Source organism: Cimex lectularius, unplaced genomic scaffold (genome assembly GCF_000648675.2).
Source record: "Cimex lectularius strain Harlan isolate CLEC.00 unplaced genomic scaffold, Clec_2.1 scaffold33, whole genome shotgun sequence".
Lineage (NCBI taxonomy): Eukaryota > Metazoa > Arthropoda > Insecta > Hemiptera > Cimicidae > Cimex > Cimex lectularius.
Window position 1 is genome coordinate 1,930,568 of NW_019392683.1, and position 12,657 is coordinate 1,943,224.

The 12,657-nt window shown below is 31.5% G+C and overlaps 1 protein-coding gene across 14 annotated transcripts; it reads right to left on the bottom strand.

The window, feature by feature from the left end:
- Positions 1-3,707: 3,707 nt before the first annotated feature.
- Positions 3,708-12,394, bottom strand: LOC106662623 (deoxynucleoside triphosphate triphosphohydrolase SAMHD1). 14 transcript variants are annotated; one of them, XM_014386836.2, is made up of 10 exons: positions 11,714-11,845; positions 8,603-8,806; positions 8,361-8,547; positions 8,123-8,287; positions 5,679-5,938; positions 5,549-5,626; positions 5,322-5,493; positions 4,986-5,215; positions 4,763-4,838; positions 3,918-4,053 (listed from the first exon to the last, which is right to left on the bottom strand). In XM_014386836.2, the coding sequence occupies exons 1-10, from the start codon at positions 11,755-11,757 to the stop codon at positions 4,012-4,014; spliced, it is 1,458 nt and encodes a 485-aa protein (XP_014242322.1). In that variant the 5' UTR covers positions 11,758-11,845; the 3' UTR covers positions 3,918-4,011. The 14 variants fall into 14 exon arrangements, with proteins under 14 accessions (XP_014242324.1, XP_014242323.1, XP_024081468.1 ...); XM_014386838.2 differs by lacking the exons at positions 4,763-4,838; positions 11,714-11,845 and adding an exon at positions 12,304-12,394 and having other exon boundaries at positions 3,708-4,053; positions 8,603-8,785; XM_014386837.2 differs by lacking the exons at positions 4,763-4,838; positions 11,714-11,845 and adding an exon at positions 12,304-12,389 and having other exon boundaries at positions 3,708-4,053.
- Between the last annotated feature and the right edge of the window lie 263 nt (positions 12,395-12,657).

The following is a 12,657-nucleotide window of genomic DNA, read 5'->3' on the forward strand; positions in this document are numbered from 1 at the left end:
AAAGCTATAGAATAAAATAAAATATTGTTATAATCGTCCTTACAGAATTCAGAATTTAATCTATCATTTACTAATCAATAAAAAAATAAAACCTTAATGAAAATTAAAAAAAGGAAGGCAACTTATTTTTATTTTTTAAAACTTTTTATTTATAATTTTTTGGAATTTTTTTTCCTGCTGTATTAATATTGTTTCTAAATTTATCATTATGTTTTCAAATTTGTGACAACATTAAACAGAAATTTTACACATATAAACAATTGACACTCTGTACCAGAGGGTCTCAGCAATACGGTGGTGGTCGTCAGGCTCTGAACATTTTTTTGTAGTAGAAATGACTTTGTATGATTTTAGCCCACACAGAGTTTACCCTTTTGAGGGCTGGACCAAAACGAAAACTTATAATTAGTACTACTTTGTTCTAGAGGGTAAAAAAATGTGGATGAGTCAGCTAAGCTAGTCAGCTGGTCGTTCCAGTCTCAGGACTTAGCCACTACGATAAAGTTAAGAAAAGTACGATACAAATACTAAAAATGCTATCAAAAACACGATTAAAAGGAAATGACCAGAATAGCGGAAAAGCTCTCATATTTGAAAAGCTTAGGTTGATAGGTTGCCTTCAGAGGTTCTGAATTGAAGAATCACCCTACAAAGAATAGGTCAGTGGAAGTTGACACGTGAACACTTTCTTTTGGGTCAAAGCCAGCATATGTACAAAAGGTTACTCGATGTTCCACATATTGAAAGGTCCACTTAGACAGCGAGTAGGAATGCCATCATCTAACATAAGAACAGTGTTTGAGCATAAAAGCATGTATTTTCCCGGTTCAAATTTTTGGACGAAACAGGGATGATTTTTGGTATATAGTCGTACTTTCTATACAAACCTCGTTTTCCTCGGTTTCTTTTTTTTTAATATATATATTGAGAGTGGATGTATTTATTAGTATGAATGTAAGCGTGAAAGCGCCAATGACAGAATATTGTGTATCCCAACAAAACTCAATTAGATTATACATAGTATGCTTGAGTGATAGAAGAAAATGGAATACGCAGCCGTCCTAATTGAGTGAATGGTATAAATTGAAGAACGAGTAATTGTGTGAGTGCACCTAGATTTAAAAACTGCGTGCATTAAGTTCGATGGCAGGATGGATAAGGCCCAAGTCTGACCCGCACTGGTAAAATCGAAAGAAGCTCTCTCAGCTTGCCATGAGAAGTCGTAAGTTGGATCATATGAGTGCAAAGTTGAGATTAAATAAAAAATATAAACAATTTAGCTATGCAATTTTCTTCACTAGCCTCACCACAATGTTTTATTATATATGTACAACCGAGTGACAAAATTATAGACATATTAAAAAATCACAATTTCAACAGTGAAAAATTATTTATTTTGCCATTAGATTATTGTTCATGATATTAAAAGAAAATTAACTCTGGAAATGGCTTGATCTGATAATCTTATACAAATGTACATCTCAATAAACAGTATTGTTTTGATTTAGCGTCGACAGAATTATAGAAACATCTTTTGTTTACGTTTATTTTATAACTTCAAAGGTTTATTCTGTATTCACTGTACTGTGCCTTAGTAAAGTGATTACTGTGAGTTCATTTGAAACAATTCAAAATTATTTTAAAATGCCCAAAGGAAGAAGATTTTCTGATGAGGAGCGCCGGTTGCAATGAAGATGGAAAGAGCTGCCGAGAATCGCCAGACGCATAAAACAAAGTTTTTCATCGGTATCGAAGATAATACGACTAGGTGAAAACTACGGAAGAGGGCATAGCTCTGGAAGACCTCCTTCCTTGACCAGAAGAGACAAATCGCACATCCTGCGCGTTGCTTCAAATAGCTTTTCGACTGCAAAAGCCATCGCAGAGAAGGCAGGTGTTGATGTTTCTGTTCGAACTGTTCAGAGATTCCTTTAAAAAACTGAAAACACATTCCGAAGAAAACTGAAACGCAAACCAGCTCTGAAACCCCACCACAAACTAGCCTGTGTCAAATTTGCTGAAAACCACATTTTGAAAAATGAAGATTATTGGCGAAAAGTTATTTTTTCTGATGAAAAAAAATTCAATTTGGACTGCCCGGACGGATACGCATACTACTTTCATGATCTAACTAAAGAAGAAAAATTTTTGTCACGGCGCCAAATGGTGGATCTTTGATGATTTGGAGGTGTATTGGGTGTAATAAAAAAGGGAATCTTTGGTTTCTTCCAAAAAAAGTCAATTTTGAATATTACAAGAAATTACTGGACAAAGAAAAAACTAGTTTCAGCGATTTATGCAAAGGGACTCCAATATTCCAGCAGGACAACGCACCCATACACAATCCAAAAATGGTTTTCACAGAACAGCATTGAAAAACTTGAATGGCTTGCACTCTCACTGGACTTGAACATTATAGAAAATGTATGAGGAAAATTATCGAGGATGGTATATCAAGACTGTAAGCAGTACTACTCTGTCAGCAAACTTAAAACAGTGTCACCATACATTTGGACACATGTATACATACCATACCACTGGAATAATTTGCCTCAAGATTTTATTCAAAATGTGTACAAAACCATTCCAGAAAGATTACTGGAAATAATAAAACTGAGTGGTAATGCCACAAAATATTATAACCTGATTTTATCCCATGTGTTTATAATTTTGTCGCAGACAAAATCGTTTAATTTTAGTATTTTAATAATTTTTTCTCTTATTTACTGAAAAATTAAAGTTTAATGAAGAAAAATATTTATTTCATGTTTTGAATAAATATTTGTAGTACAAAGCCATTACATTAAAAAAATCATAACAATTAGGGGTGTGTCTATAATTTTGTCACTCGGTTGTATTTCCATATTTATAGAAATAAATTGGGTAGATCAATTAAATTTGTAAACATATTTTCTTACAGTAAATATGAATGCATTTATTTCAATAATATAACAATATCAAGCAAATTAATATAGTTACTACAGTAATATAAAAATATAATCATGTTATAAATATAAATGATATATCTACCTACATCATCAAATATCATATAATATGGATGAATAAATAAATTAATATAGTTTTATTTAAAAAATTCTCAATGCACATAGACAGGTATAGGTTTATACTTAAAGGTTTATACTATTTATCTAAGTTCATAGATAAATATGAAAATAGTGTAAATATAAATCATATATCTTACATCATCATCAAACAGTAGAACCTATATATTCAGCATAAATTGGTTCCGGTGCAATTATTTAATTAAAACAAATTTATTGGTAAACCCTGAAAGAAATTAATTTCAATTTTTCCAATGTGTTAACAATTGAATTTTGTCAAACAAAAAAACATTCTGTGTTAAAATAAATAAATGAAATAACAAAACTTACTAATCCAGCGGCCCTCCATTTGAACCCCATATATCTACAATTTAGCTTTTTTTTCAAAAACCCTGACAACCCCAGTCATTTTGTGACATGTGTGTAGGCGAACCCTCGTAAAACATTTTAAAAAATTAATAATAATATAAAAAATAACAATTTTATGTTTTAAAATTTTATGTTGAGAAATGAAAATGTATTAGATATTATTTGATGGATTTCATTTATTAACACATTAACAATGCAAAATTGGAATTAAATTCATTTCAATGAAAAATTTGTTTTAACTAGAAAATAAGAAAATTGCACCGGAGACCATTAATCATGTGATGCATTGATTTACTTTGGTGCATTGAAATGTATATCCATCTTTTAATATAAAATAATTGTCATAAATTGAACGATCGATAGAATTTAATTAAAACAACATGGCATTCTGCTAGATTTGGTTAAGTTACAATTATATATATTTACAGCATTCATTATATAATAAAATATATATTATTTGGTTGATGAAATGAAAGAATTTACGTGTGATTTCCTTTGGAAAGTCTTGTCAAATTCTTCGCGGCATTGTTTTTTAATTGCTTGAATTGTGTCATCACTGGGTTTTTGTGTCCCTCCAAAATCACAGAAGATGAAGCATACCTTGCTTACAAAATTTGAATCCCTAAAGCAAATGTATTTGTAAATATTTATTTATTATTTTTATTGACATGCTTCTCTGATTTAAATAACTGCAGCATGAAAAAGCACTTTTTTTAATAAAAATAAATAAATTAACATGAACAGTTAATTTTTATTCCAAAGAAAAAGGCAGTAAATTAAGTATTAATTGTTTAGTACTTTATTTAATTATATGTTGGTTTCTATTTTTAAACCAAATTTTTAATGTTATTATATTTTTGTATTAGTTACAATTTATAAATGAATTATGATAATGAAAATCAGTAGTAACTGCTGAATGTGGTGCTACAGCATTATGTTTGCAGCCTAAAGCTTTAAGCTAGATTTCAAAAATCTTCTCAGCTTAACAAATATTTTTCCTATTTTTTTATATTATTTTCTTATTAAATGCTCGTAACATTGATGTATCTTCACTATTCTCTAGTTTATATGGTTGGTGCATAATTTTTTGATTGGGATACATTTTAATTGTGGTTTTATTAAAATAATTATGGTTGAAAAAATAAAAAAATAAAGGATACTTTTCATAGTACACACATTATAGACATTAAGTAAAATATTTTTACTCTTTAGTTGGTTTTAATTTTTCCACCAACCATATTAAAAACATCATTTCACTAATATCACTGGTATTTATGATATTCAAGAATATCATTGAACTTTTCCTTGCACTCTTTTTCTATTAACTTAACTGTTTCTAAACTGGGCTTGTGCGTTCCCGCAAAGTCACAGAAGATGTGGCATATCATGTTTCCAAAAGTCGATTTGCTGAGGCAAAGAGAAATTTTTAGTCAAGAAAATGTAGATTAATATACAAGCAAGCATACATCTGGGAATGCTTAACATTTATTGTCTGATTTTGTAATTTTATGAATTTTGCAATACAATATAATAATAAAATGTACATATACTAACTTAGAATAAAATCTTGCATCGAGATAATTGTCTTGGTGAGTAATTTCATTATGCTTGTTGTAAAAATGAATGTTCTTAAGAGGATTATCCGACGTTCCACCCATATTGATCACAACAATTTTACAATGGAATTCATATTGGCCGTTATACTTGTTGTTCAATTCCTTCAATAAAGAATTTTCTACAATAGTCTTAAGTTTATTATAATTCATATCAGTAAAATTCATTTCCTGAAAAAGATTATTAAATATTAATGTAACATCTTGAGTAGATAAAATACATTATTTTTAATTAAAAAATTATTAAACATGAAAATAAAACTTAAGTTCACCACACCTTAGTTATGTTTTCCTTCAGTACTAGCACATAAATATTCCTGTGTAATATTCTTTTCAAAATGTGTCTAGCTTCATGTAAGGAGTCACTCAATGAGTTATAAATATTCATAAAAATATCATCAGTCAACTTTATATACTCGTTCAGATGGTTGTGACATTCGTCAATTTTTCTGAAATGTAATAACATTCAGTGGATGCATTCTGAACAGAGCTGAGCTTACAAACCTTCTTTTGACTTGGCCATTTTCTTTATAATCGATTCCAAAATCATTGTCAGCAGCTTGTTTTAAAGCGCCTGAAAACCTGAAATAACTCGTTACAATGTAAAAAATACTTATGGTGCAGTCGGCCTTACATAAGCTCGATAGCCAAAGTGACTGGATGTTGGTAGCACCTGTGGTGCATTTCAGCTCTGTTCAAAAACATGCCTAATAGATTGTAAGTTGTCTTCTCCCTATAAGCTATGGTAGTCGTTCCATCTGGCAATTTGATTATTTTTGCAGTGCTCAATAGGTAATCAATTGCCACAAAACAATTCATGCCAAACTGGTGTGAGTCCCTTTGTAAATATTCCAATTTATCAACATCAACTCCGCTAATTTTATTTGACACTATCTAAAATAGCAACATGTTTACTGTTAATATTGGGTGAATGCAATCGTTTCTGATCACTCTGTCCTGCCTATTCTCACAGGTTTGGATGCAGGCCTCGAGAATCACCAACCCAGGTTGTTGGGAATCCGGGGGCAGACCTCTGTCTTATCCGTATAACTGAACTTTGATTAATTAAGTACATTCATTATAAACAACCTAGAAGGGGCAATTTTATGTAAGTGCCATATCTGTCAGTATTTACATACCCAAGGAAATCATAGTTAAACGTTAGACATTAACTGTGGAAGTTTGTAAAAATTTATCTTTTGAGTTATTTTGTATTTTGTAAAGGAAAAGTAAAAACATAAGGAAAATATTTATTTATTTCATTTGCAAATATTAAATGGAAAAGTTTAAATGAAAATGAAAAAAGTGTAATATTAAATGGTAAATTTTCAATTGAAATGGAAAAAGTAAAAAATTCAATCGAAAATTCAAATGGAAGACGAATATTACAATAAATAGAAAATTCCAAATTGAAATAGAAAACGGCTTATATTAAACGGAAAATTCGAAATTAAAATGGAAATGAAAAAAGCAGATATTAAAAAAAAAGAAGAAAATAATCGAATATTAAAAGAAAAATCGCATTAAAATGGAAAATTCGAAAATGAAATGAAAAAGGTGGAATATTAAATGAAAAAACAAATAGAAAAAGTCGAATATTAAATTATATTAAATGGAACCAGGACCTTACATAAAAAGAATAATTCATTGAAAGAAGTATCTTGGTCAATTGACTACTAAAACATAACTGGATTAAATGGAAAATTTGACATAAAAATTGGAAAAAATCAAATATTAAATGAAAAATTCCAATTATAAATGGAAAAAGCCGAATATTACATGAAAAAATCGAAATTAAAATGGAAATGAAAAAGATCGAATATTAAATGAAAAAAGTCGAATATTAAATGAAAAAATCGATTTAAAATGGAAAATTCGAAATTGAAATCAAAAAGGTGGAATATTAAATGAAAAAAAAGAAAATAAATATTAAATGAAAAATCGAATTAAAACAGAAAATTCGAAATTGACATGAAAAAGGTCGAATATTAAATGAAAAATCGATTTAAAATGGAAAAGTCGAAATTGAAATGAAAAAGGTCGAATATTAAATGAAAAAAGAGAATAGTCAAATATTAAATGAAAAAATCGATTTACCTATAGAATAGAAAAGTCGAAATTGAAATAAAAAAGGTCGAATATTAAATGAAAAAAAGAGAAAATAGTCAAATATTAAATGAAAAAATCGATTTAAAACGGAAAATACGAAATCGTAATGAAAAAGTTTGAATATTAAATGAAAAAAAGAGAATAGTCAAATATTAAATGAAAAAATCGATTTAAAATGGAAAAGTCGAAATTGAAATAAAAAAGGTCGACTATTAAATGAAAAAAAAAGAAAATAGTCAAATATTAAATGAAAAAATCGATTTAAAATGGAAAATACGAAATCGTAATGAAAAAGTTGGAATATTAAATGAAAAAAGAGAATAGTCAAATATTAAATGAAAAAATCGATTTAAAATGGAAAAGTCGAAATTGAAATAAAAAAGGTCGACTATTAAATGAAAAAATCTATTTAAAATGGAAAATTCGAAATTGAATTCACTAATTTCGTGGTCCGCTTGACCAATTAATCGAAATTGAAATGAAAAAGATCGAATATTAAATGAAAAAACAAGAAAATAGTCAAATATTAAATGAAAAATCGAATTAAAATGGAAAATTCGAAATTTAAATGAAAAAGGTCGAACATTAAAAGAAAAAAACAAATAGAAAAAGCCGTATATTAAATGAAAAATTCGAAATAAAAATGGAAAAAGTCAAATATTAAATGAAAAATTCTAATTTTAAATGGAAAAAGCCAAATATTACTCGAAAAAGCCGAAATTAAAATGAACAAAAAAATCGAATATTCGAAATTAAAATGGAAAAAGTTGAAAATAAATAAAAGAAAAATAATGGAAAACATTTAAATTCAAAATTTAAATTTAAATTTTTAAATGTATTTGGAATAGGTTAAGGTATTGCTATAAGACTGGTTGTTCAGTTCACGTAAAAAGCAAAGTAAAACAAATTAGATGAAATTATGCAGATTAAATTTAAATAAATGATATGAGTAAAAACACTTTCACAAACCTCATATAAATAATTTTTGGTCTTGTCTTCAGGAAGAACACCTCTAATCATCCTTTTGGCAATTTCCAGCTCCTCCCTTCCAAGATTGTGCTTTTTGAAAACATTTCTTACTTTCTCGTGATTTTCGTAAATCCTGTCTAACAATTTCTCAGACATTTCTTCATGCTGTCAAAAAATAAAAAGTAAATAACACATTTGCCTTGGTAAAAATTACATTAACACAAATTATCCAGCGTACAATGAATGTTTTATCAAATTTCTCTTTCAAAAAGTGCTCCCAGAAATGGGAAAACGGGCCGTGGCCCAAGTCGTGGCAGAGGGCGGCGATTTGGACGCAGAGTTTATCCTCCTTGGTGATCACGACGACGTCGTCATCGAGGTTTTTTTCCAGGCAGTCCAGGATCAATTTAGCCATGTGGCAGACTCTGTCAGTAAGAGGTATGTTGAGTCAAAGCATAAACAACACTTACATTAATTTACCCTAGGCTGTGCTCGAATCTCGTGTGATTTGCAGTCGGGAAAACGAACTTGCCAAATCCGCATTGCGCGATGAATCTCAGCCTCTGGAACTCTTCAGTGTCCACAATTGCCTTGCACACTTCGTGGATCTCGACCTGACCGATGACAGCGTCTCGGATTCCCGTGTACTGGGCACCGGCCATTCTACAGCAAGCAATATCAGATCTAGATTTACAAAAGATAAAACCTATCTTTTACAAAATTCTTATTGAAAATGGAGCTTTGTACAAAAACATTCAAGATATTTTATTCTTCATGTTTAACTACTACAAACGAAGCAGTGAAACAGCTGAAAAAAATGTACATAATGCAAGATCATGATGACCGACGCAGCAAACAACCAAACAAAAAGTATAGACACTAGGAAAGACCGTAATATTCTTGAATAAATAATATAAAAAAATATAAGCGTCCTATAATGAAAGCCTTCTGACATTTTTTCTTAGGGATAATGATAAATTATTGCTAAGTCAAACTTTATTGTCTCTTAATTGTTTATTGTCTGAGTCAATGATAGAAGTATTTATTGGAAATTGATCAATTGAACATCAAAAATATTTTCTTAACTGCCATCTTTATTTGCAAAAGGCTTTGTATGTTTAATAAGTTCTTCCTTTAGGCAAAATGGACCTAACGGCTAAATCAACAATTACCTAACAGCTAATTTTTAAAAATCCAATTTTCTCTGTCATATTTGTATTGTTGTTTATATATTGCAGTTTCGCAGAAAATAGTTACCCGTACTCTACTGTGGTCGACATTATCACATCTGTCTTCTTACGTTATCTAATTTTAGGGTCTGTTGAAGATACTTCAGGCTATCAGTATAAAATAAATATGTACAGAAGAAACTATTCGTTTGTTCTATAACAGAAGCAACTATTTAGCTAGTAGTAATAAAACGCCAAGAAAACCCATAGTGAGTCATGAGTTGTTCAATTGTTGGCGAAACATTTGCAGCAGGGCCACCGTTCAGCACGAATCTTAAATCAAATTGGAAAAAAATGAAAAAAAGGCAGTAGTCTTACTGAACTAGCATGGATTCAGGCCACATCTTATTTTAGACTAAGCCTGAAAATGAATGCGGTATTTATATTACGGCGACATCTGCTGATTCAAGACGCGTGGTTAAAATCTTGACTAGCTTGATTTCGCTGACGCTCTCTCTTGATATAATGCCCGGATAGTGCTTTTTCTTCTTCTTTTTTTAATTATAAAAGGCGATCAATCGCTTTGGGTCATTTTCCGCCTTAAAAAACTTCCAAGCTGGGTGGTGAGTGGGCCACAGCTCAGGAATAGGATAGCGGAAACCAAGGCCTGTGTTATGTATCGGTTCAATCATGGACAATGTTCTGTCACTAACCGGCTACTGGCTAGTCCTTTATTAATACCGAGGTAAAGTCGAACATAGTAAATCGACTTCACATACACGCTTATTCAATCAATCTTTCTGTTTTTTTAAAAAGACTCGAAAAAATATGTATATAGGTCTATCGTACCACAACAGAAAAACATCGATGATTTATTAATACCAAATAGCAACAGAAAAACAAGTATTAAAACATCGTTGATTCGATGCTATCGACATCAAAAGCAAAGCATCTATTTTTCAATAATGTAGAACATCGAAAGCAAAACATCGATAAGTCGATATTATCGACCTAGTACATTTATCTATCTATATTTATTTATTTATATTCTATATCTATTATGATTATTTATTATCTTTATTATTATCATATCTAATTATTATTATCTTATTATCTTTATTCTATCTGATCTAGTATATATAGAGAAGGGCAAATAGTGTAGCTCCTATTTTGTCGAATAGATTTGCTGATTTGAGAAAATTAAACAAATTACGTATACTATGGTGGTTGTCGCCTAGCATTTCTTGGATGCTTATAGGCAAGAAGTGCAGAAGTCTACGGGCTGTATATAATGTGCATGACGTAAGTATATGTTTGATTGTGACGATCAGATTGCACATTCCGCAAATTGGAGGTGACTCTTGCCCCATCATATGACCCTTAGTGGCTCTACAGTGTCCAATCCTCAACCGTGCAAGAACTACTTCTTCCCTTCTACAATTTCTGAATGAAGTAGGCCATGCATCTACAGAGTCCTTTATTTTCCGTAGTTTGTTTTCAGATATATTAGTCCAGACCTGTTTCGATTGACCCTTAACTTTTGACTTGTAAACTACAGTCATATCACCCTTTGGAACGTCCCTGTGATTTGAAGGCCTGTAGTGGCTGCTTTTTTTGCAGATTCATCTGCCAAATGGTTTCTTTTAATATTTACATGTACAGGAACCCAGATGAAATAAACGCTCCTTCCCTGCTGTTGGGGGCTCCCCAGGACGTCAGTACCTCCTGCACAATAGGGGTGTTCCAAGGCATGTAAGGCCGATTCTGAATCAGAGCAAATCACGTAGCTACTATTGTTATCGGAACATATGAAATTTAGAGACTTCCGTATTGCTAGTAGCTCAGCGCTATAGTTGCTACAGAAATGATGCAGAGAGAAAAGAAATTTGCTAAGGCCACATATAGACGCAGCTTCCACGGTCCTGGAGCTCCTTGATCCGTCCGTATAGATAAATGCCGCTTGTGGAAGTGCGTTTATTTTCAAAAACTCCTGTTGGTATACATGAAAAGGTGTAATGGCTTTGCGATATTTTGCAAGTGGATACAAAATTTTCGTTTTGGGAAATGTCCAGGGAGGGATGGGAACCACTGATTCTTTTTGTACTGGAGGTATGGGTATTTGTAATTCGTGCAAGAGTGTGTATGTAGGGAGCGTGAAGGTTTTTCGTACAGAATCACGTGATAAGCAGTCAGATATCAGACTAGTCCCTGGAAATAGACGATTTAGTGGGTGTGACTTAGAGGAAGGGATTTTAGCAAAAAACTTCAAATCAAGAAAGTCACGTCTGAAACTTAAAGGCATTTCTCCAGCATCTGCAAGAAGGCTGTATGAGGGACACCTACGGAAAGCAGCCTAAGTCCCGATTCTGTATTGTGTCGAACAGACCGATTGTATTTTTAGTAGCGGAATTGTATACATTACAGCCATAGTCCAGACGTGTTCTTATTCGGACGGAAGACGGACATAGATGAGTTTCTACACCAGCTACTTAAGTGATCTTAAGAGTTGACACCCAGCTTGGAAGTTTTTTAATGCGGAAAATGACACCCCCCCCCCAAAAAAAAAAAAAAATAATACCAGCACCGTACAGTCAGACCAGCACCATCGCACCGAACACCTATGAACAATGACTTCATGGAAACCCGTACAAGCCGGTCAGTCAACATTACGGTGTGATTTCGCGATGTCATTGAGGACGCTGGTAGTGTCTAATGAGAATAGAATTATTCTCTTTATGATTCTATTCTCACCGGTAGTGGCAGTAGTATGGTAGTATGGTAGTGGCAGTGGCAACCCACAAAGTTTACCGCCAGGGTAGTGAAGAAAAAGGAAGGTTTTAATGAGCCAGCTGAACAAAAACATCCAAAAGATGTCTTGCCTCAGAGACATTTGTTCATCATTATTAATGTTTTAATTGCGGTTTTTTTGTGTATACTAGTTTTTAAATAAAATATTGAAGTGTAGTTGTTTGTTCTTCTATTTAATGGTATTTACATTTTAAATAAACTTACTTGTATTTTTCTGACGTGTGTCTCCTTTAAGATGTCCTGGAAGACTGAAAAGTGTGATAAAAGTATGTCACTGAAGCTTGACAAGATTGGAAATGGAGATTGTAATTCCCTTCTAACAAATAAACTATTAATAAATGCAAATAGTGGGACAACCCAAATGAGTAACGACATTCGCAACACGTGGTTGTGACAAACTAACTCAAATTATCAATGAATAAGCTCACATTATTATAAAAATGAATTATTTAAAAACTGGTTATCTTGGTTTTTCCTTTGGGTTGTAGTTGTCTTATCCTTTATTACTAAAATACTCCAAAACAACGATAGGAGCCGTAACTTTGAGCATTTCGCAAT

What these genes read in the sequence shown, in the direction of transcription:
- LOC106662623 (XM_014386828.2), bottom strand. Translation starts at nt 11,757, where the DNA reads ATGTCCGTCTTCCGTCCGAATAAGAACACGTCTGGACTATGGCT. An exon ending in AGATTCGAGCACAGCCTAGG is followed by an intron (nt 8,548 to 8,602) that starts GTAAATTAATGT and finishes TCTTACTGACAG; the next exon opens with AGTCTGCCACATGGCTAAAT. An exon ending in AATTTGATAAAACATTCATT is followed by an intron (nt 8,288 to 8,360) that starts GTACGCTGGATA and finishes ATTTTTTGACAG; the next exon opens with CATGAAGAAATGTCTGAGAA.